The 22195-nt window shown below is 42.7% G+C and overlaps 3 protein-coding genes across 5 annotated transcripts; 2 read left to right on the top strand and 1 right to left on the bottom strand.

Annotated features, from left to right (window-relative positions):
* The first annotated feature begins 1502 nt into the window (after positions 1 to 1502).
* Positions 1503 to 4154, top strand: LOC123045165 (putative pentatricopeptide repeat-containing protein At1g74580). Its single transcript, XM_044468108.1, has one exon. It carries the CDS (start codon positions 1578 to 1580, stop codon positions 3768 to 3770), a length of 2193 nt encoding a protein of 730 aa, XP_044324043.1. The 5' UTR covers positions 1503 to 1577; the 3' UTR covers positions 3771 to 4154.
* Positions 4155 to 4398: 244 nt separating this feature from the next.
* On the top strand, positions 4399 to 10765 carry LOC123045166 (transcription factor EMB1444). 2 transcript variants are annotated; one of them, XM_044468110.1, is made up of 12 exons: positions 4399 to 4763; positions 4861 to 6086; positions 6468 to 6939; positions 7143 to 7340; positions 7425 to 7503; positions 7595 to 7636; positions 7751 to 7810; positions 8150 to 9391; positions 9493 to 9570; positions 10029 to 10139; positions 10232 to 10357; positions 10446 to 10765. In XM_044468110.1, the coding sequence occupies exons 3-12, from the start codon at positions 6848 to 6850 to the stop codon at positions 10509 to 10511; spliced, it is 2094 nt and encodes a 697-aa protein (XP_044324045.1). In that variant the 5' UTR covers positions 4399 to 4763; positions 4861 to 6086; positions 6468 to 6847; the 3' UTR covers positions 10512 to 10765. The 2 variants fall into 2 exon arrangements, with proteins under 2 accessions (XP_044324045.1, XP_044324044.1); XM_044468109.1 differs by having other exon boundaries at positions 8144 to 9391.
* A 2737-nt stretch (positions 10766 to 13502) lies between these two features.
* LOC123045163 (BTB/POZ and MATH domain-containing protein 3) lies at positions 13503 to 21968 on the bottom strand. 2 transcript variants are annotated; one of them, XM_044468106.1, is made up of 4 exons: positions 21544 to 21966; positions 20663 to 21011; positions 19963 to 20239; positions 13503 to 14007 (listed from the first exon to the last, which is right to left on the bottom strand). In XM_044468106.1, the coding sequence occupies exons 1-4, from the start codon at positions 21909 to 21911 to the stop codon at positions 13811 to 13813; spliced, it is 1191 nt and encodes a 396-aa protein (XP_044324041.1). In that variant the 5' UTR covers positions 21912 to 21966; the 3' UTR covers positions 13503 to 13810. The 2 variants fall into 2 exon arrangements, with proteins under 2 accessions (XP_044324041.1, XP_044324042.1); XM_044468107.1 differs by lacking the exon at positions 13503 to 14007 and adding an exon at positions 19318 to 19411 and having other exon boundaries at positions 19959 to 20239; positions 21544 to 21968.
* Between the last annotated feature and the right edge of the window lie 227 nt (positions 21969 to 22195).

Here is a 22195-nt window from a genome sequence, read left to right as displayed (position 1 = left end):
AACACACCATTTGTTACTTCTTGGAGAGTGGTGTCTCCTAGATTGGCTAGGTGTCACTTGGGAGCCTCCGACAAGATTGTGGAGTTGAACCAAGGAGTTTGTAAGGGCAAGGAGATCGCCTACTTCGTGAAGATCTACCGCTAGTGAGGCAAGTCCTTCGTGGGCGTCGGCCATGGTGGGATAGACAAGGTTGCTTCTTCGTGGACCCTTCTTGGGTGGATCCCTCCGTGGACTCGCGCAGCCGTTACCCTTCGTGGGTTGAAGTCTCCATCAACGTGGATGTACGATAGCACCACCTATCGGAACCATGGCTCAAAAATCACTGTGTCTCTAAATTGCGTTTGAAATCTCCAAACCCTTCCCTTTACATTCTTGCAAGTTGCATGCTTTATTTTCCGCTGCTCATATACTCTTTGCATGCTTGCTTGAATTGTGTTAAGATTGCTTGACTTGTGCTAAGTTTGCTAAAATCTGTCAAAGACTAAAATTGGGAAAAGGTTAAGTTTTTATTTGGTCAAGTAGTCTAATCACCCCCCTCTAGACATACTTCAAGATCCTACATCGCTGTTACAGGGGCGCGGCAAGTCGAGGCGGCGACGCTGCATTGAAGCGTCGACCATGTTGTGGCTGGCGCAACTCCGACAGTGTGTGCGGCGAGGCGGGCCATGGACGGCGACGGAGCTGCATTGGAGCACATGATGCTACGACGACATTGCTGCCATGGCGGACTGGTGGAGCTGCGTTGCAACAGGAAGAGGCGACGAGTCGCTGCCATGGCCGGCGGCTGAGCTGCGTTGCAGCACGCGAGGCCACGATGGCGCAGTCATTGGTTGTTGGAAGCTGATGTGTAAGGTTTCTTCGGAGCTGCGAGTTGATGTTGCCATGGGCGTAACCGGAGATGCGGTCCTGCGTGCGGGAGTAGAACGCGAGTTAGGATGTGCTGCTCGAGAAGAACGGATCGAACGCCTGTTGATGGCACGATCCGACGGCTACGAGGGCGGTTTAAAACTGGCTCAAATTATCTGGTTGATTTGTAGCGCTCGCCAATAATAAATACTCTTTTGGTACAAATCACATACTCCTTCCTCCATTATGTTTGGCCACTTAGGTTTTTGTCTTGTTCTTTCTCTTGTCTCTTGTCTTGTACCACACCACACCGGGCAGGTGGCTAATCTCTGGGATGGCTATTTTAGATTTTTCTAGCTACAAGTTGACAGTTTATTAATTGGTTTTCTTTTCCTCATTCATAGATTGGTTTTTCCCTACATTTTTTTGCTTTTATATAGTTTTTTGTTTGATTTTATTTCTTTTTCCCATTTCTTTTAATTTTTCTAATTCATGAATATTTTTAAATGCATAAAAAAGGTTTAAATTCATCAACAGTTTTTTTTTACGAATTCATGTGTTTTAAAGAAACCTGAATAGTTCCTGTAATTCATGAACATATTTAAAAATCATAATTGTTAACGTAGGCTTTCAAGTCCAGCCCAGTAGAACATTGACATGCAGCAGCATCAGAAACTCAGAAGAGCAGTGTCAGCCGTTGCCGTGCGCGCGCGCGAATTCGATATCGGCGAATGCCAGGCGAAGCCGCCGCTTTGACGGCCCCGGCGTACGGCGCTCTGATCCACCGCCTCGCCTCCACCGGCCGCGTCGATGCCGTCCACGCCGCCCTCGCCTCCGCGCGCTCGGCCCTCGCCCCCGCCTCCCTCCACCCGCTCTACGTCGCCTCCATACGCGCCTTCGCCCGGGCCGGCCGCCTCCAGGCCGCCGTCGACGCCTTCGAGCGCATGGACCTCTTCGCCTGCCCGCCCCAAGCCCCCGCCTATAACGCCATCATGGACGCCCTCGTCCACTCCCACCACCACCACCAGGCCCACAAGGTCTACGTCAGGATGCTCGCCGCCGGCCTTGTCCCCGACCTTCACACCCACACCATCCGCCTCCGCTCCTTCTGCCTCACCGCCCGCCCGCATGTTGCCCTCAGACTCCTGCGCACTCTGCCAGACCGTGGATGCCATGCCAGACCCGTCGCGTACTGCACCGTCGTGTCTGGACTCTATGCGCACGGCCACCCCCACGACGCACGTCGCCTGTTCGATGAAATGCTCCTGGGACCGGTGTTCCCTGATACTGCCACTTTTAACAAGGTCCTGCATGATCTTTGCAAGAAAGGGGATATCTCTGAGGCTGCCGCGCTTCTTGCCAAGGTTCTCAAGCGGGGGATGTCTGTGAACAGGTTCACCTACAATATTTGGATCAGGGGGCTCTGCGAGTGTGAGAGGTTGGCCCAAGCCGTTGCACTTGTAAAAGAGATGGACGACTACATCACACCAGACGTTGTGACCTACAACACGCTCATCCGTGGCCTTTGCAAGGGCTACAGAGCCCAGGAGGCTGCACACTACCTTCGTAGGATGATGAACCGGGGCTGCATGCCAGATGATTTCACCTATAACACCATTATTGATGGGTACTGCAAGATGGGAATGATGCAAGAAGCTACTGAGCTCCTTAAGGATGCTGTCTTTAAAGGTTTTGTACCGGACCGGGTCACATATTGCTCCTTGATCAATGGCCTATGTGCCGAGGGTGATATCGAGAGGGCGCTGGAGCTGTTTAATGAGGCTCAAGCAAAAGAGCTGAAACCTGATCTGGTAGTGTACAATTCTCTTATCAAGGGACTCTGCCGCCAGGGGCTGATCTTGCAGGCCTTGCAGGTCATGAATGAGATGTCTGAGGACGGCTGTCATCCTGACATTTGGACATACAACATTGTTATCAATGGGCTGTGCAAAATGGGGAATATTTTGGATGCCACAGTTGTGATGAACGATGCCATTTTGAAAGGATACCTTCCTGATGTGTTCACCTTCAACACATTGATTGATGGGTACTGCAAGAGGTTGAAGCTGGACAGTGCTCTTCAGCTTGTTGAAAGGATGTGGACATATGGCATCACCCCTGATGCTATCACATACAATTCGGTCCTTAATGGTCTCTGCAAGTCTGGGAAGGCCAATGAAGTTAACGAAACATTCAAAGAGATGACACTTAAAGGATGTCGACCAAACACTATTACCTACAACATATTGATAGAGAATTTCTGCAAGTCCAATAAATTGGAAGAGGCCTCTGGGGTGATAGTGAGGATGAGTCAAGAAGGACTAGCTCCTGATGCAGTTAGCTTCAACACGCTTATTCATGGATTTTGTAGGAATGGTGAGATTGAGGGAGCGTACGTACTTTTTCAAAAATTGGAGGAAAAGGGGTACTCCACAACAGCTGATACATTTAATATCCTAATTAGCGCATATTGCAGTCAACTGAACATGCAAATGGCTGAAAGTATTTTTGAGAAGATGGTCCAGAAGGGATATAGACCTGATTCGTATACTTATCGCGTCCTAATTGATGGATCATGCAAGACTGCAAATGTTGACCGCGCATACGAGCATCTCGTGGAAATGATAAATGGGGGTTTCATTCCATCAATGGCTACTTTTGGCCGTGTAATAAATACACTCGCAGTGAACCGTCAGATTACGGAAGCTGTGGGCGTTATTCGTGTCATGGTTAGAATTGGAGTTGTTCCCGAGGTTGTAGATACCATCTTGAGTGCTGATAAGAAGAAGATAGCTGCACCAAAGATACTTGTTGAGGACTTGATGAAGAAGGGTCACATTAGTTACCCTACTTATGAAGTACTGCATGAAGGAGTGAGAGATAACAAACTAAATAGAAAACAGGAACAGAATAAATATATTTAGGTCCGCAAAATCAGTCATTCACTCAACCACAAGTACTTGTTTGAGAGAAACCACAAGTGCTTATGTCATTAGGTCCGCAAAATCTTGGATGCAACAAACTTGATCACCTCAAGGTTATACTTTCATATTTCTGCTCAGAATAGGGAGATCATCTGTTCTTAGATGCAAGAATACAAAGGTCTGTGGTAAATCTCTATGCTTCACACTTCTTGTATTAAGAGTTCCCTGCATTAAGTATCAATCTGCTTCACGTTAAAAGTTTAGTGGTGTGGGACATTAAACATATATAGGATTTCACCCTTGCTACTCATGTTTTAAAGTGTTGTCCTGGAAAAAATTTAGATGCCTTACCATCTCTGAGGTAGAAGATGGCTCCTAAATTTATATTACATGTCCAGATGGAGCACCATGCTAGTAGAAGTAAGTGCTGTTTTGTGTGCTTTGTCTATTTGCCGACAAGAACTGTGTTTTCCCTGCAACTGGAAATGTTTCAAGTCTGTCATGCCTCCAAAGAAGATTGAAGTGGTCTAAGTATCAAGGTCCTTCTAGGTGGAGATACATGGAAAAAAAATCTTCAATGGTCTGCGGAAATATCCCTAAGAAGCATCTATAATCTTTGGTGAGAGAATGGCGAGCCAACTTCAACTGTTATTGGACTTCTCTTAAAAATTATGAATTTCCCTGATTCATATTTAATTTCCAGCTAACTTTGCTAAAAAAGTCAAAGAGCTGAGGATTAGCAAACCAAGGTACAAAAATTTCTTCTAGTTATAGTTTTCTTCCAAGGTTCTAGCATGGCTCTATACATAGAGGTGCAAGCTTGAAACTTGACTGATGTTTACTTTTGAGGTGGTAAAATCTCACCAGGATGTAGCACTTGGTTTGCAAGTTTGGAACTGATTAACTGAGTAGTTCTTACAGTTGAACATTGTGCTCATTTTGACGAATCAACAGCGGGACAGTGCCTATTTCCTCGTAGCTGGAACCGAGGAGGTGTGTATAACTGGCTATTAGCCTTGATGACTGTACATGTATAGTTTTTACACTCGCTCATAATAAAATGACTCATAGTTCATTATTAAACTCGCAGGTTTGGTGCAATGTCTATTCCAGGAACCAGAATTTTCCTTAGTTAGCTTCCAGCTGCACCTGTAACTTTGTAAAGTTGTACTGAAAGGCCTATTATGTGGCATCACGCTTAAATTCATTCCGGGTCTGGAAGAAGAGTATATTATGGAAGTAAAATACCATGAGAAATCTGAGTGCGTGCCCATCTACTTGCTACCAGGCTTGGTTGACTCTTGACAGAAAGAAGTTGTGGCTGACTTGAGAAGGCATTCAAGAGTTGCCTGAGTTATTATTTGATAAAAGGAGATAATGTAGGGAAATGATGTTGGCATCAGATAATGTAATCATCCTCCAGTTGAAATATTCTACGACTGGACCAACTGAACCACAAGTATGGAATCAAAATAAACAGCACATATGCAGACAGACTGGTTTCCATTTCTTTATTTAGACGTTCTCTAAAACTGATCAGCAGGTTGCATCCCCTTTGGCCGTGCTGGATCCTTATCAGCTTATGTCATGACGATATACAGGAAAGCGAATACTAAACATAGGCCTTTTGGCCCTTTTCAATCAAAATCAGGACTAGGTACTACTGATACATCATGGAGTGTTTATTTTCCCCCCTACCTTGTTGTATTGTTCTGTGTTTTATTCGATGTTGTATGGCTGTGCAGTTGCTTCTTATTGTATGTCATGTTTGGTGATGGAAGAAGTTGACTCATTCTGCAAAAGGAAAATCACAAACCAATATAGAACGTTTTGACTTATCACAGGGCTAGCTGGAGTCCAGTACCTACCAACTCCTTGTTTTAAGCTTAACGTTAGTTCTAACTCGTTTTCCTGCCACGTTGCCTTGGGTCTTCAACTTGAATTAGTATATTCATATCCTGATGCTGATATGATATGATATGTCTTCCACTCTGCACTAGCAGTTCTATGTTTTTTTTATATAGAAAGCAATTCTATTTTTCTGGGGCACATTGTTGATTGTTCAACTTTTGTACTAACTGCAAATTCTACTACACCAGAGAATATAGTACTAGTATTTTGGTAGATCATGTTCCGTATTATTTTTATTTTAACTAATAACAGGACAGCTGGTGGCTGAAAGGGTTCTTTCCCTTGAAAATTATATAAGTGGAGTTGATAAGAGGCCCGCCTCAAACTCTCAAAGGCACCTGCTTGTTTGGCGCTACCTCTCATCTGTTTGTCGTTTGCTTACTTCTACGGATTCATCATATTCCAGTAAGTTCCAGGTCTCACAGAAACCTCTGCTAGCTAGAATCAAATCAACTCCTTGGCGACCTTTTTGTGATTTCTTGTACATCAAGAGGGGAGCGTTCTTCTTGGTGAAGCCTCCCCCTCTTTTTTTTTCTCCATTCCTTTGTCTTTAGGGGACATGCCAATTAACTGTAAGAAGTACGAACTTGGTTAGCTTCCATATCTCATGACCCACATGCTTAGATATGTACTAGTTAGAGAGCATAAGCGGATCATCTATTTTCCCAACGGACATTTCTTCACTCTTATATTTCTCCTACGTTTCTCGAAGTAATTATTCATGATTTCTGAACCAAAAACCTGCAGCAGACTCTCAAGTGGGAAACCTCATGTTCTTGTGTTCAGGTCTTTACAAGCTGCCATCAAGATGTTGCCGCTTGAACATAAGCCCGGGCACTGAGTTTTTTGGATGGCAGTAACCTGCAGAACCTCCAAGATATCTGCCTGCCGTGGTTGCAATTCTTGTGGGTCCTACTTTTAATCTCGGAAGTGCTTCAAAGGGAAGGCCTGCACTGCAAGGGAGTAGTGAGGGAGGCAGAGTTATGGGAGTTGTGCTTCTAGATTTCTCTCACAAATTGATCAAACGACGAGCTTGTCTACGGTGGAAGCAAGCAGGCCGAGCATCTTACCGTTGCAGCTAGCCCCTCTGTATTTTCTGGCAGCTTGCTCCCGGTCTGCAACTTCTCTTTGCTGTGTTTGTTGCATGAGGTTTGAGCTGTGAGCACATGGGGTTCAACACAGAATCGCTGCGAGGCTTGTGTTCTGATGGTCTATGGAAGTATGCAGTATTTTGGTCAATCAAAAGCGAGAAGCACGGGTAAGTCCTACTGTTTGTTCTCTTGATTTTTTGCTTATCTGTAGGACAGTAGTACTGAACCAACTTGGTGCGTCAAATGTAACAGGACTAAAAATATTCTTATCATATAAAGTATATACCATCTAAAATTTGCAACTGTTAGTCTTATTTGTCGTTAATCACTATCACTCTTTCAGTTGCATCATTTGTAAATTAACTTTCAGCATCTTGACTTGGGAGGATGGCTACGTCGACAAGATGACCAAAAACACGAGAGATCATCACGGGGACCCAGCTGATAGTGACAACCAGATAATGACACCTACTTGGTCTAACGATGGCCAATATCAAAGCTATCCATTTTGCCCCATCGAGGCAGCATTACTGCGCATGTCTAGTCATTCGTATTCTCTTGGAGAAGAGTAAGCATGATTGCGCGTTGTTCAACTTCTTATAATCAACGTCACATAAACTGTTTGATTCTCTAATAATTTCAACTTCAACAGAATTATTGGTAAAGTGGCCATTATGGGACAATATTGCTGGATTTCTTCCAGTGATCTTCCTTCAACTTTGGTGTACAAGGTGAGCTAAATTTACGCTTTTTGTTCCACACCACAACTCTCTGGAACTTGCATAGCACTTCAAGTGATTTCACAAACTTTACTTTTTTCAGTATCACGAAGACTGGCAATTTCAGTTTGCAGCAGGAATCAAAGTAAGACCCACTTATTTTCACTTCAGTTGTCCTCTCCAACAATGTATGTTTGTGTTCAACCAGCAAATGCAGACTTGCATGGCTAACGTGGCAATTCTTATTTCTTATATGTAGACAGTTCTACTTGTACCAGTGATTCCTTATGGGGTTCTTCACCTGGGATCTTTATGTATGGTATGTTCAGTCGTTATTATTGTACCCACATGTTTCCTAAATGCATTAGTGCATTTATCATATTTAAGTAAGAGAATCAAATGATTTAGAGACTTTTGCGGGTTCCAGTTCTAGTTCCATTTCTAGAATGAAACCAAGCTGGTTCTGTACCTCCTCAGCAGCATTGTTTAGGGAACTCACACTATTGCTGCATAATCAGCATATTGTGTGCAAAAACAACATCAATTGCTCAGACTTGATGTGCAACAATCTTCACATAGAATATATTGAGGCTCTTCCTTCACAAGGTCTCTGTCTCTTACTTGTGACTAATCAGTGTAAAAAATTCTCAAGCCTCAGGTTTTGGAAAGTTCAGCACTGGCGACACACATGAAGGACCTGTTCTATAAGATTTACAACCCCTCAATTCCTCATAATCCTTCAGCCACAGGGTTCTGCTACTCAAATTCTTTGAAAAAACCTACTGCAGATATATCGGTGGATCCCGCAGATGTTCTGGCCGATGACTTATTTGATGTGATCAACAATTCTGCTCAGCTATTTACCATTGAACACCTTAGTCTACCACATCCCTTCACTCCGTCCGAGTTTCCAATGTTAGAAGATGTCATTACAGGAGCGTACGATATTGGTCTAACAACTTGCTCAGATGAAACCTTCGATGCCAATGAGAGTGATCTGTGGACCAATGTTCATGAAGCACCATCTGAACTCACTCACTGCAAGACACTGGTTGACCCGGAGATGACAAACCTCTCATTTATGGATAAGTTGATCAATTCCAACAGCAAACTGAGTTGCACATCAGTAATTAACATACAAGATGCAGATTATAATAATATTGATGATTTTATCCTGGCATATATGGCACAAGAATATCAGGAGCACACATGTGGCAGCACTGTAGTTTTAAATGATGATGTTGTAACTTCAAACTCTTCAATTCACTCAAAGATGCACAAAGATCTTGAGGCAATTCCCAGGGAAGATCTTGAGAGCTTCATGTGGCATGGTAGATTGAAACAACAAGAGTCTACAAGCCACTCTCTCCTTCAAGCGAATGGAAATAAAGCATATTCTTACTCACACCTCGAGGCCAATGATTATGCTGAATTCTTAGTGGATGCTATAACCAACCAGGTTGGCAATATCCCAAACAGTTGCTCGTATCACTCGACTGATTCTTCGACTTCAAGCGAAACACAAATACAGAGAGAAGATCATCCACTGAGGTTGGATTCTTCGACTTCATGCGGAACACAAATACAGAGAGAAGATCATGCACTGAGGTTGGAGGAATCGGCAATCCCAGATCCCTTTGGTGGTCGAGAATTTTCACCTGCCTCAGTCAAAGAAGGCTTCATGACTTCCAAAATGACTGTTTCGCTCCCGAAGGGAATCAACAGGACCATGACTGAAGAATGCGTGGGTCATACAATTCAAGACATGCACATGGAAATTTCAGTTGAAATAAAGCATGAAGGCGGAAAAAAAGAACTGCACAGACCAAGACCGAGAGACAGACAACTGATTCAAGACAGGATGAAGGAGTTGAGGGAGCTCATTCCAAATGCATCAAAGGTCTGGCTTCTGAGTTCTAATAGTTGATGTATCTCCTTCTTTTCAATTGTGTTTGTTTGCAAACAAAAAGTGCATTGATTGTATCTTGTTGCGAAAAACAGTGCAGCATTGATGCTCTCCTGGACAAAACAATAACACAAATGTTGTTCCTCCAAAGTGTATCCGAGAAAGCTGAGAAGGTGGGCTTCTTCAAATTTATGTGTGATACTGAAAATTCAGAAACCAACGATTTGCAGAAATCGTGTGATGTGAATTATAATGCTCATCGAATTCGTTTTCATAGCATAGTGAATTCTCATCATAGGACTATGTGACTTCCCAGCTAAGGCTACCTAAAGATCTGACCATTTGTCTTTCCAACTTAGAAATTTTAGAACAAAAACATTAGAGTGGAACCCGTTAGGACTAGTTTGAGAATTTAAACCTTTTTTCTTGGACTTGGATCTGTATGCTACTATATTTAAACAAGCGTGCAGTATCCTGTCTTCATTTCCTGAGATAGTAATTATTCATTTTCTTAATCTATAAACCACAATGTGCTATTGCCTGTTTTTTTGCACCACACTTTTCCACATGCAAGTTTTTAAGAGATAGTGTGGTGGCCGAATAACAAGTGCATACCATGTCACTGAAGCAGCTTCAGAACAAAACAAGAAATGAGAAGTTCGGTAACGAGGCCAAGAAGAAACTGGAAAACTGCCCGCTGAGAGTGGAAGAGCTCGAGGAACCTGGTCATCTTCTCATTGAGGTCACTATATAACGCCGCAGGCACTAGTTTTCATCATTGCATTTGTAACCGTGTCCATGTTACCTGAACCATAGAAATCATTTTGTGCCCAGATATTATGCAAGGAGTATGACGTCTTTTTCGATGCTGCGCATCTGTTCAAGGGCCTTGAGGTCAGCATACTGAAGGGGGAGCTGGAGCATCGTTCTGGCCAGCTCTGGGCTCGCTTTGTAGTCGAGGTACGTATCATAGTTCCCTGGTAGCTAGAATGTGTGTGACCAGTTACGTATGTTTCTAAGAATCTCATATCTGGCGCCTTGTTTGCAGGCTTCCAAATGTTCAAACCAGATGCAGATCCTTTGCCCACTGATGCACCTGTTGCAGAGGAGATGATTCCATTGCCGTGTGTTCAGACAAGTGCCGCCTTGCGGCTAGTCCAGTTCCCATTTCAATAAGAGTGTGCAGAAGAACAACATTATTCATTGCAGACATCTGTTTCCTTCTCTGAGATTTATGGCAACCCAGCGTTGCTTATGCTGTTACAGAATATACTTTGATCACAGGACCGTGAAATGCTATGGTGTGAAAGGGATGCATTGTGTACCAGAAGTTCATCATATGAAAGATGCCTATAAACTAATTATTCATTCGATTTTTTTTAAAAAATTGCGGGGGCATTCAATTTCAAAACAACCAACCTAGAAAGTATTCATTCATGGACGTGACAGCGAATGCATGTTTGCTCGCTAGCGCGGATGAGCAGACCCCTCAAAAAGGAAAGTACCAGGCGTCTATAACGTTTGTCCTCGCGTGGTTTCCAAATCCGAAATTATCTGCCCCTTGTTTTCGAGCGTCTATAACAGAAAAATGATTCCATTGCCCTCGGTCTAGTTTGTGTGATTTCTTTGTGTAACATATATTAGGAAATTGCATGCAAAAAACGATGCATGATGTGCAAATGATTCAGTTTTGAATATTTTTAAAGAAAGATGTGGCTTTTGAATTCAACATCAAAATTAAAATAAGGATGGCGCAGTGATGGCACGGATTCACGTGGAGTCTTTGTGAGAGCGGTGGACCGAAAAAAGTGAAAAATACTTTTTTTATACTTGACTACAGCTGGCTGATAACGCGCAGTTTTCAGTCGCGTGCATTTGGCTTCAACAAGTGTTCCTACAAAGCCATGTGCTCCCATCATTACCGATCGTCTTCTCCACCTCTCCACCGTTTATCCCTATTCTTCCGCTCTCCTCCCACCACCTTCAGACCATCGGCTGCGCAACGTAGCACCGATTGCTGCAAGGCAGGGGAGCGGATCGTTGTTGCTGCCGAAGTTGAGTTGTGAAGCATAGATTACTACAAGACCTGGGCAGGGCCGTTGCTGTAGGCCGCCAGGAGCTACATGGGCCGCGACGAGCTACCATGCCCAACTAGCATCATGCACCTCCCCAAGCGATCTCGAGGATAGAGCGAGTGGCCGCCGCTGCAAAACAGGGCAATGGTGTTACGACCACTACTATGGTGGATGGCGGTGTTGCTGTGAGAGGCGCCATCCGGTGATGTTGCTATGCTTCGAGCATGCTTCCGTTGCTGGCTGCTGCGAGGGTGTCCAATGATGTTGGAATCGCTACTGCGAGGTCGTCGGGGGTGTCGTGATTGGTGACGTTGCAGCAAGCCAGCGTTGTGTGGGCGTCGTCATGCTGTGAGCCGATACTGCGAGGACCACCATGCTATTGGGTATAATGCCGACCCTCGGGACGAAGCACTCGGCGCCACTACAAGCAGGCACCTGAGGGCATCAGCACATTTTTTGCTACAATCGCACCGAGTTGGATACATGATGTTGCAGCAATGGCTGCCACAAGAGGGCTGCTGCAGCGGGAACACACGAACCACAAGATGGGAGGAACCATGGAGGACGTATCCAGTGCACCTGCCTAACTCATGCACCCAATGCACCGATGCTAGATGAGCCATTGGATAGAAAATAGAGGAAGATGAGCTGGCTAGAGAGATGGATGGTTGGTACATTTGCAAAACAGTCCTTCTATTGTTCAAAAAGCAACCCTCACTCCATATCTCACATTCTCGACCTTTCATCAATAAAGTTGTTTGCTTATTTATTTTCTGTCCAAATAAACCGGCTAATATATTTGGAATAAGGTGTCTTACTTTGGAATTGTTTTGACCGACATCTTTGTTTTAGTGAGATCTTTGACCATACATCAAGTTTTGAGTACAGTTTAAAAAGCAACAAAAATATTTTTTTTCCAAAATATATTCAACATTGATATCGTTTCAAAGGTCTCGGCAAGAGAAACACCACAGTCAGAACCAATCCAAAATCATACATTCTATTTAAAATATATCACTTTTTTGTGTTTGAGACGAGAAAAATCTGAATGTACATGTTTATAGGAGCGAGACATGTGGAGTGCGGGTTGATTTTTATAAAGTCAAAGGTTGCCTCAGCAAAAATGCTATAGTCTAATCCGTGATCAAATCTGGGCCATTCCTTTTTCATCTATTGGCCCAAAACTTGCTGGTGCATTGGATGTGCATAGGATATGTTCTCAGGAACCATGTGCCGCACAAGCTTTGCTAGGAGGGAGTGAAAGCAGAAGAAAAACATGAGAGGGCCAGACAGGCCAGGCTGCACATCTGACGGTAATCAGGGCGGCTGTTTTTTGGCCCGCTACAGTCTTATAGGGCCCGCTATAAAATACTTCCTCCGTACAATATAAGAGCGTTTTTTTCCACTAGTGTAGTATCACGATAAAAATGTTTTTTACACTAGTGTAGTATCACAACATAAGAGCGTTTTTTACACTAGTGTAGAGTCAAAAACACTCTTATATTACGGGACGGAGGGGGTATTTTAGAACCATTGGTAGACTAAACGAAACAAAGCAATCAAAAAGAAAACCTCAAGAGGGTTAAGCTTCATGCACTGACCAGCACAAATACATCAATTTTTAAATAAATTACAAAAGACAAAACTTAAACTTAAGACCTTAAGCTTTGATATTATGTTAAGCTTCATGCACTAACAACGAAATCAAAAGTCCAAACTGATAAAAAAAGCTATGCAATCCATGTATACACTTCAACACGATGCACCCATGTCCCCAAATTACATACATCAAACCGAGGAAAACCAACCGGAGCCCCAAAAAATCCCCAAAGGAGGAAAATCGATTTGTACATACTCCCTCCGTTCCTAAATATAAGTCTTTTAAGAGGTTTCAATACAAACTACATACGAATATATGTAGACATACTTTAGAGTGTAGATTCATTCATTTTGCTCTGTATGTAGTCACTTGTTGGAATTTCTAAAAAGACTTATATTTAGGAACGGAGGGAGTAGTATAGAAGCTTACCTTACTAGATTCATTCATTTCGAAAACAACCATCTTGGAAAGCAGTGGAATCCGGCATTGCTTATTACTCCCTCCGTAAAGAAATATTCTTATATCTCTTTATGAAGGGAGTACCTAAATACGACATACAATATGTCAATGAATAGACAGAGTTGCAACTAATGCCACAGAAAGCCGTCAATGCTGGAGATTATTCACAAGTTGCTCTCATCCAAATCAAAGTTCCTGTCACAGAGCACTTGACATAACTCCAGCCATAGTAAAATTCATGGGAGACAGCAAAAAGCTACATTAGTTGACAGCCTCCGCCTACACCCTCCTGCGGGTGCGCCTGTCACTAGCCTCAACGCTTTCAACGGGATTCACATCTTCATTGATACAAACTCCCCTTTTCCGGTTAACAGATGCAGGATCATCATCCACTACTGCGACGGTTGCTAACAAATCAGACAGCAAGGATGGGCAAGTCTCCTCCAGGTAATTAAACCCTTCAGTCTCCATCACAGCTGCACAACAAAACCAAACAGCTCAAGGTGACAACTCCACCAGGCAAATTACATAGCTTCTTATAACAACAAAACAAATGTTTTAAAAGGATTCTAAATGGTGAAAATTCCATTGGGCACCAAACAGCAGGGAAGTCCCAACGGTAGCTAAAATTTCCATGAAAAGGCATCTTATATTTGCAAAAGGCAAAGTTAATACCACAAACCCAACATTGGGAGGTTACTGGAACTGAAGATACTAAGCGAGCATCAGCTGCTCAAAATTAACATGAAGGGCATTTGGCAAATGAATGGGGATAACAGCATTATGCTGCTGAAGGTTTGCATTCTTCTCCTTCACTGAATGCGGTAATGCTCCCACATTTCTTATCTTGAAATAGGTAAAATACTCCGTCCCATAATATAAGATGTTATTACAACCAGTATATGAGTATATTGGTTGTAATAACATCTTATATCATACTACCTCCCATTCCTAAATACTAAGACGTTGGCATCTTAGTATTTAGGAATGGAGGTAGTATATTGGTTGTAATAACATCTTATATTTATAGGACAGAGGGAGTACATTATAAGGAGTAGAAGTTGGAAACAGTCAATTACGACTTGCTTTTTTATTTTCTTTCAGTTTCGTTTTTGAAACCAGCAACAGCTTCCTCTCTGTTGCTAAAGAATACAGTTCAGAACTAGATAGAAATAACACATTCTTGTTCAACCCTACAGTTTACAAGAATGTCATCTGATAAAGATTTCAAGTTACAAACCATAATTTCCATGCACAAAGACAATATAGTATCAGCAAGCCATGATTTTGATAGCAAAAGCATCTGAAATAGTAGCATGTTCATTGCTATTGTTTCAGGGAATCATCATCAACAAAGAAAAATGAGGAAGAATAATAATACATATATTATAGCAGGTAAAGTAGAAAAATAATTATCATGTAGTAAGCATTCAAAGAGGCCAGCCAAACAAACCACTGGGGGATACGGGAAGAGTAAACAGTTATGACTAACAGAAAGACAAGGATGGAAATTCTTATGTTGAAATTTGAAATGTGGACATCAGCGAGCATTATTAATTTGCTTGAGTGGCAATGGACCGCGCCTCAATGACTAAAAACACAGATGCCATGCACATGAGAGCATGTGCCTCATGCACCCACCCACCCACCGAGGCACTGACACATTAAAACCAATAAGCCCGAGAGAAGGGGCGAGCCCTTGGCGTGTCAATGTAGGATTATAACAATGCTTAGCGACGAAGAAAAAACGCGTGCGGGTCTGCTCATTCCTCTGCTTGCTGATTTGGCGCGCGTCACTTCTCTACTCGTCAATCCGGTGAAGAGATTGGGCTGGTGCGCATGTGGACCATTTGTTTAGTTGGTCCCATATGTAATAGGCGTTTGATTGCTGCATGAGGATTGGGTTGAAAATAGAAGCTTAGGAGCTAAGAAAAGAGTCTTCTTCTGTACGCACGCAACCCGCTGCCGCCGCCGCCACGCTCGCGTTCCTCTTTCCCAACCTTGCACTACTGCGACGGACTGCCACTACATCACCTTGGCGGCACCCGACGGGAAGAGCTTTAGCCACCGCTCATGTCGCCCCTGCGAGCCTGCCTCCTCCTTTGGAGCTGTTGCAACTTGTAACTGGACGACTGCGAGCCGCCGTCATCCTACACTATGCGGCGATGCGATAATGGGAAGATCCTCTCGGTGAGCCCACCCCCTCTCGTTTGGCCTCCTGATTTTTGGTTCTCGTGCTCCATGTTCCTCTGTTTTGTTCTATTATATTCAAAGTTCTGTCTCGTTTTTGGTGTTTGGTTCGTTGAAAATACCAGCTCAAGAAAGCATCCATACATACTTCCACAGGGAAAAGCTTGCACTTAACAAATACTCCCTCCGTCCCAAAATAAGTGTCTCAACTTTGTACTAACTTTAGTACTAAAGTTGGGACACTTATTTTGGGATGGAGGGAGATCTTCCTCCGTACAAGGTATGCAGCTGTTTTATTTTTTTCCAGCTCATGTGGTGGTTCTTTGATGAGTTCCAACCTTCCAATTTGATAGATGGGAGGGCATGGGGACTTCTGCCTGTGCATCTCGAAATGAATTTACAGGTGACCAATCCATGGACATGAAGTGTTTGTCAAATTGCTTGCAAGGGTGATCAGGATTTTACACCATTTGCTTACTGTCATAATATTTAAACTGCTCTTGCTCTTCTAGAATGTTGTTTGTTATTCCTTTCAGCTATGAAGTAGTCACTTTTTATGTGTTTTCGACATTAGGGGCCTATCACTTTTGATGTGTTGGTATTAGAATGAAACAGACTTGCATTTTCAGTTTGCATCTACACTATCAAAGTTAGTGCTTCCTGTTAATACATGTCAGCTTGGAATGATCTGCCTTTTATACCCTCTCTAATGGTTATGGTTTTGAGGTACACATCGCTGCACAGTTATTAACGTATGATTCATATAGAATTTAATGAATTGCAGAGTTATACTTCCATAATTCCATAAGATATTGAAGTTAAAAGTTTGGCTTCTATTTAATGAGCAGGTTCTCTTAGAAAAACGACGGCTGAAGGTAATCAACAGCTACAAATTTCTTCTAGCTCCGCAATGCTAGGTTGCGGTTCAAGCCTTCAAGGTTTTCGCTACTGCTCCCATCTTTGGTGCTAAGGTGATATCTCAAACTACTAAATTTGAAAATTATGTTCCATTTTCACCAGGATTAGATTATCTTAATAGCATGAAGTGTTATCATTTGAAGAGGAGAACAAATGTCAGTATTGCTACATCGTACATCGTGATTTCTGTTTTCATCAATCCAGCTGTTATTGTTATCTCTTTGTAGCTTCATATATAAATGAGTGTTGACATGGTCATTTTACAGAGTGAATAAAAAATGGTAAGTCAATAGAAGCATAACTTGTGAAGGGAGCCTTGGTGCAGCGGTGAAGTTGATGCCTCGTGACCATGAGGTGGTCACAGGTTTGAGTCCTGGAAACAGCCTCTTGCAGAAATGTAGGGAAAGGCTGTGCACAATAGACCCAAAGTGGTTGGACCCTTCCCGGACCCTGCGGGAAAGGCTGCGTACAATAGACCCAAAGTGGTCAGACCTTTCCCCGGACCCTGTGCAAGCGAAGCTACGTGCACCAGGCTGCCGTTTTAGTAGAAGCTTAACTTGTGACCGAGTGCCTTCAGAAGTTCTTTCAATTGTAGTAAATGTTTATGGGCATGTTTTAGGGTGGTAGAAATATATCGGTGAAAGTAGGGGATATTTTGCGTTGCCTTTAACCCGTAGCCTCATACAGAAAATAGTCCCATTGTCACACTGCGACAACTATAAACTCCACATATATGATTTGCATGCTAAAAGTGTTATTACCATGTGAAAAACATCATAGATTGACGCTTATATTTGCTGTTTTCTGCTATGGACACTTGAGTGTCTTGCAGCTGCTAGCCATGGCTAATGCGGCATTGCTTTCACCACCATGATATTAAGTGTTACCTTGTGTAGCCTTAGCCTTTTCTTCCTACTGAAATCTTATATATACTCAAGTAGCTGTTCATCCCCACTACTCTATTTATCTCAACGTGCACACATGCCACCTCATCAAGGCCGACGTTAATATGCATGTGAAAGATTTCCCTTATTAATTGATCCCCACTGCTATTTATCTCAACATGCAAACATGCCACTTCATCAAAGGCCCACCATCACAAGCATGGCAAAAAATCCATTATATTATGCTACTTCTATTCAATACTCCCTCTGTAAAGAAATATTTAGTGATCTAAACGCTCTTATGTTTCTTTACAGAGGGAGTAAATATTTTTAACTAATAACTATACAATAATCAAACACAATATATAACATGTATTTTTAGTTTTAGATCATATGTTATTATTCCAAATATTCATGTTTACTCCATACAACCAAATTTCAGTAAAATATGTTTTACTCGATACCCGCAGCAACACGCGGTTAACTACTAGTTGATATATGTTCCAATGCCTTGGTCTATGGGAGCAGGCAGCAGTACCAGATGGTGCGGTGATGGTTATGTTTCAGTTTTTTTTCACATTTTGAGGCATGTATTGATGGTACATGAGATTGGCTGATCTCCGCGTGTGTATTATTATTATTATTAGACATTGCAGATTCGTGAAGCTGTTATATCAAGTGTCTCATTTGCTGTTGAATTCTCTGAAGAACTCTATGGAAAGTTTGCACATCACTTCCAATTCATATTCACAGTTTAGTCTTTCCCAACACTAACACTTTTCTGAAATTATTTTAGGCTGCTTTGGCGGTGAGGAGACTGAAAGTAGTATTCCATTTTCACAAAGCAAAGTCAGCACTACCTGTTTCTGAGTTGCAACGGGGATGGACGAGGGGCGAGGTGGGACATATATTGCTTTAGGAAGCAGAACTTCCATGGCTTATCCAGAAGGATTTCCTACATGAGTTGCTTTTATTTACATATAGCTTGTGTAAACAAATAAGCGGTAAGCCTAAGATCCCACATAGTGAACTTCAGGCCTTGTAATGCTTTTGTGTCACATGTAGCTTCCTCCACGTTAGCTTCCCTTTTTGGATTACTTCTTACCCGCAACTAATGGACCGTCTAACTCAATTATGCTCTACAGGTGACTCATCAGGTGTGCTACTACCTATAATGTATATGAGTTTCATATGAGTTTTTATAATATACTATATGTATGGGTAACCCAATGACCTGATCTGTGTTCATTGGCTCAACAATCTCGGCCACTGACACATCATGATTTTCATGTACTCCCTCTGTTTCTTTTTGCTCCGTGTATTAGATTTGTCTAAAGTCAAACTTTGTAAAGATTGACCAAATTTATATTAAAAATACCAACATCTACAATACCAAATAAATATAATATGAAAATATATTTCATGATGGATCTAATGATATTGATTTTGTAGCGTGAATGTTGATATTTTTTTGTATAAACTTGGTCAAACTTTGGATATTTGACTTCAGACAAATCTAATACACGGAGTAAAAAGAAACGGAGGGCTCACATACTGTCAATTGCTGACATCGATATCACCTGCTAACACAAGCTGATGTTCATATATCCATGCCTGACATCTTGTATGGCTGTACACTAACTAATCATGTGCTTAGCTTCACTTCCTTAATGATGCATATGAATGCACACATGTTACGCCACACACCAAAGAAACCAGCTGAATGGGCACAAGCAAGCATAGCACCGCACATGAACATCTCAGGATGCGGGCGTGTGCGAGCATTTAGCTTAATTAAAGAACTCAAAGCTATGGGTTTTCAGCATTAGTGGTTTGAATTGCAATATCTCTGAAATTTTCAAAGCAACTGCTACTTAAAGAAAGTGATGCTATACAGATTCATCAATCTTGATACATAACTGCAAATCCTTGAGAACAATATCAACTCTACAAGAAAATGAAAATAAAAACAAGAAGAGTGTTTTACCAATCCTACTATATTCTCAACAATCTAACGCCCTCATATAGGACTGTTGAGCATTTGCGCTTTTTGCAATCATTCTATAGTACTGTCACCATTTTGCTAGTGAACACACATGCGTATGTTGCAACTTGCAGCAAGAAAAATGTGCCAGGACCCAAAATTTGTGTGTTATTCAAAACTCGTGGAATATTGTAGTTAACATGAACCAAATGGTTACAATATGTCACAGATATTATATCACTAACCGACATTTCCAAATACCCCAAAAAGGCAGCCATTTTATCCTAATAGCAATAGAAGGAAATACTCTTTGTGTTAGCATGTATATCTAGTTATGTACTCGTGAACTTCTAACTAAGTACTATAATACTGGGCGGATACAGATAAACAGAAGACAACACGCTGCCTTATATCAACAGAAGGATGCAAATATATTCTAAAGAATAAAGGCATACCTCCCAGATTTTGCCGAACAGCAGTGAATTTTAGACAGGCAGACTTGAGCTGAGCACAGTGGTGCTGTTCAGCTAGGGCTAAGGTTGTCGCTACTGTTTCAGAAGTGAGTTCATCACATAACTTTGCCTCACATAGGATTCGTAGCCGGTCCAACCCATATCTATTAGCTGCTGCCAACAGATGTTGTGTTACCACAGTAGATGTCCACATTGAGAAAGATCCAGCTACTTCATGAATGCTAGGAAGCTCATCAGAATATATGAAATTGACCATTGCCTGCATTGGAAGAGAAGTTGTAATATTATATTACCATAAGGGGGTCTTTCACTAAATAATAATTTTGCAAGGATTTCCTTCTTTTTCTCAAGGTTGGATGTTAGGCAAGCCAGCAAAAGTTTAGTAATCCAAAATAGACCCAGATTGATTCTAACACAAACAATTGAACTAGATTGTTCATACTAGACAAGATCAAACATGCTTACTTTACGGGGATTAACTTACTTATTCTGGTGGGAATTAAATTACAAGTGCACACAGCATGTGTGTTAATCAACAGAGGGCAGAGAGAAAACACTCACAAATGAGTAAAAAAGATTCTAAAAATGTACATTATGACTGAAAACACCTAAAAAGGAGGAACTGGGATTCCCTAACAAAAACATACTAAAAAAATCGGTGCAGTCTGCATGTAACAATTACCTTGAAGACGATAGGTTCAACATCCTCCACAACAACTCTGTCCATGTCAGGTTTACCAATAGGTCCAAAGAATTGGGCTTTGAACACCGGGGAGCGAGCGGCAAGAATCCATTTATGTGCCTGGACTTTCTCATCACCTACTTCAAAAGTTATGTCACAGCCAATGTGGAGTTCAAAGAGCTCCTTGAAGCAACGGCCAATATCCGATGGGGGAACATTAATCTGGATATTCTTTGGTGTTTCGAGACGGTTCTTGACGACACCTACTGTGCAGTTCATTACTAGGCAATCATCCTTTAAAAAATCTGATGCTTCTAACTGTGTCCTTCTGTAGAATCTCTTGTAACCCCTGAAAAGAATCAATCACCTTGAGCTGCTGTTACAAAATGAAAAAGAGTAATGCAGGTACACAGAAAAAGAGAATATGCCAAGGAGGGGAGAGCACATTACAATCAGTAAGGGACAATGATGAGAAGTAACGGATAAGAAAAAATAAACCTCATTCATTTGAAACGAAATACCATTTGACCATTTCCTACGTAAGAATATGGCAATACGAAACAGAATGCCAGTCTCTGCAAACCATCAATTCTTGGTTTCTTGTTCCAGGAATTATGCAGTATCTAATGACCACTACATTAGTCTCAGCAATATTTGCTTTGCTGCGATTTAATTTAAGCTGTGGCGTTTAAGATAACATTGAAAGGTATTTTGCCTAACCAATCCGCCTAGAACTAGAGATGTGAAAATCTCAGCAAACAGAAAGTAGCAAACAGTAGTGGCATCCGTTAAATAAATCCAAGGGGGGCAAGGCAAATGTAATTGGAAGCAATTTAGGTGGCAAAGAGAGAGTAAATGGTGAGGGAGATGTTCTTAGTTACCACATGGATCCTCTGTACTTGAGGGTGTATGGTCCGGCCTGCATGGATCGGTCGAAATGGGAGTGGACCTTGTGGCGGGAGCGGCCGGACTGGTCGAGGAGGGTGAGCTCGAAGAGGGCGCGGACGTCGGTACCCTCGGAGGCGAGGGCGACGAACACGGAGACGTAACTGGCGTTGTCCTCGTGGTTCTTTCCGTCCGGGTAGAGGTAGACGGCCCAGTCGTAGCCGCCGACGGCGAAGGTGTCACTGGAGAGGTGCCGGCCGGGGCCGATGCCCTTGGCGAGGGAGAATCCCTTGACCGTGTACTGGTGCGATCCCCGCACGGTCTCTGTGACCGACCGCGACCACGACGGCCGCGGCACCGCCATCGCACAAACCCTAGGTACGCGGGATTAGGGCAGGCGGGCGGGAGGGGAGGGGGGGGGGGGGGGGGGGGGGGGGGGAGGACAGGACAGCCGAGCTGCGCCGCGCCACCTGATTCCGGGGAGAAGCCCCGTCGATGGCGATGACGACGACTATAGCTAGACTGGTATATAGCGATACAACTGGCCAAAATCACCGTTTCAACCTTGAGTAACATTAGCATGTCTCCTAATGGAAGATCTATCTCTATCTGGGAGGATAAGTGGATTCCAGATACCATTAGCATGTC

This window comes from Triticum aestivum, chromosome 2B (assembly GCF_018294505.1).
Source record: "Triticum aestivum cultivar Chinese Spring chromosome 2B, IWGSC CS RefSeq v2.1, whole genome shotgun sequence".
Classification (NCBI taxonomy): domain Eukaryota; kingdom Viridiplantae; phylum Streptophyta; class Magnoliopsida; order Poales; family Poaceae; genus Triticum; species Triticum aestivum.
This window is presented reverse-complemented; position numbering and strand designations above follow the sequence as displayed.

Excerpts from the sequence above, each read along its gene's own strand:
- LOC123045165 (XM_044468108.1), top strand. The coding sequence starts at position 1,578 with ATGCCAGGCGAAGCCGCCGCTTTGACGGCCCCGGCGTACGGCGCTCTG.
- LOC123045166 (XM_044468109.1), top strand. The coding sequence starts at position 6,848 with ATGGGGTTCAACACAGAATCGCTGCGAGGCTTGTGTTCTGATGGTCTA. Across the intron at positions 9,392-9,492 it reads TCATTCCAAATGCATCAAAG|TGCAGCATTGATGCTCTCCT; the intron begins GTCTGGCTTCTG and ends TGCGAAAAACAG. Across the intron at positions 9,571-10,028 it reads TATCCGAGAAAGCTGAGAAG|CTTCAGAACAAAACAAGAAA; the intron begins GTGGGCTTCTTC and ends TCACTGAAGCAG.
- LOC123045163 (XM_044468106.1), bottom strand. The coding sequence starts at position 21,911 with ATGGCGGTGCCGCGGCCGTCGTGGTCGCGGTCGGTCACAGAGACCGTG. Across the intron at positions 21,012-21,543 it reads AAGTACAGAGGATCCATGTG|GGGTTACAAGAGATTCTACA; the intron begins GTAACTAAGAAC and ends GATTCTTTTCAG. Across the intron at positions 14,008-19,962 it reads TGTTCGGCAAAATCTGGGAG|CTGTGATGGAGACTGAAGGG; the intron begins GTATGCCTTTAT and ends TTTGTTGTGCAG.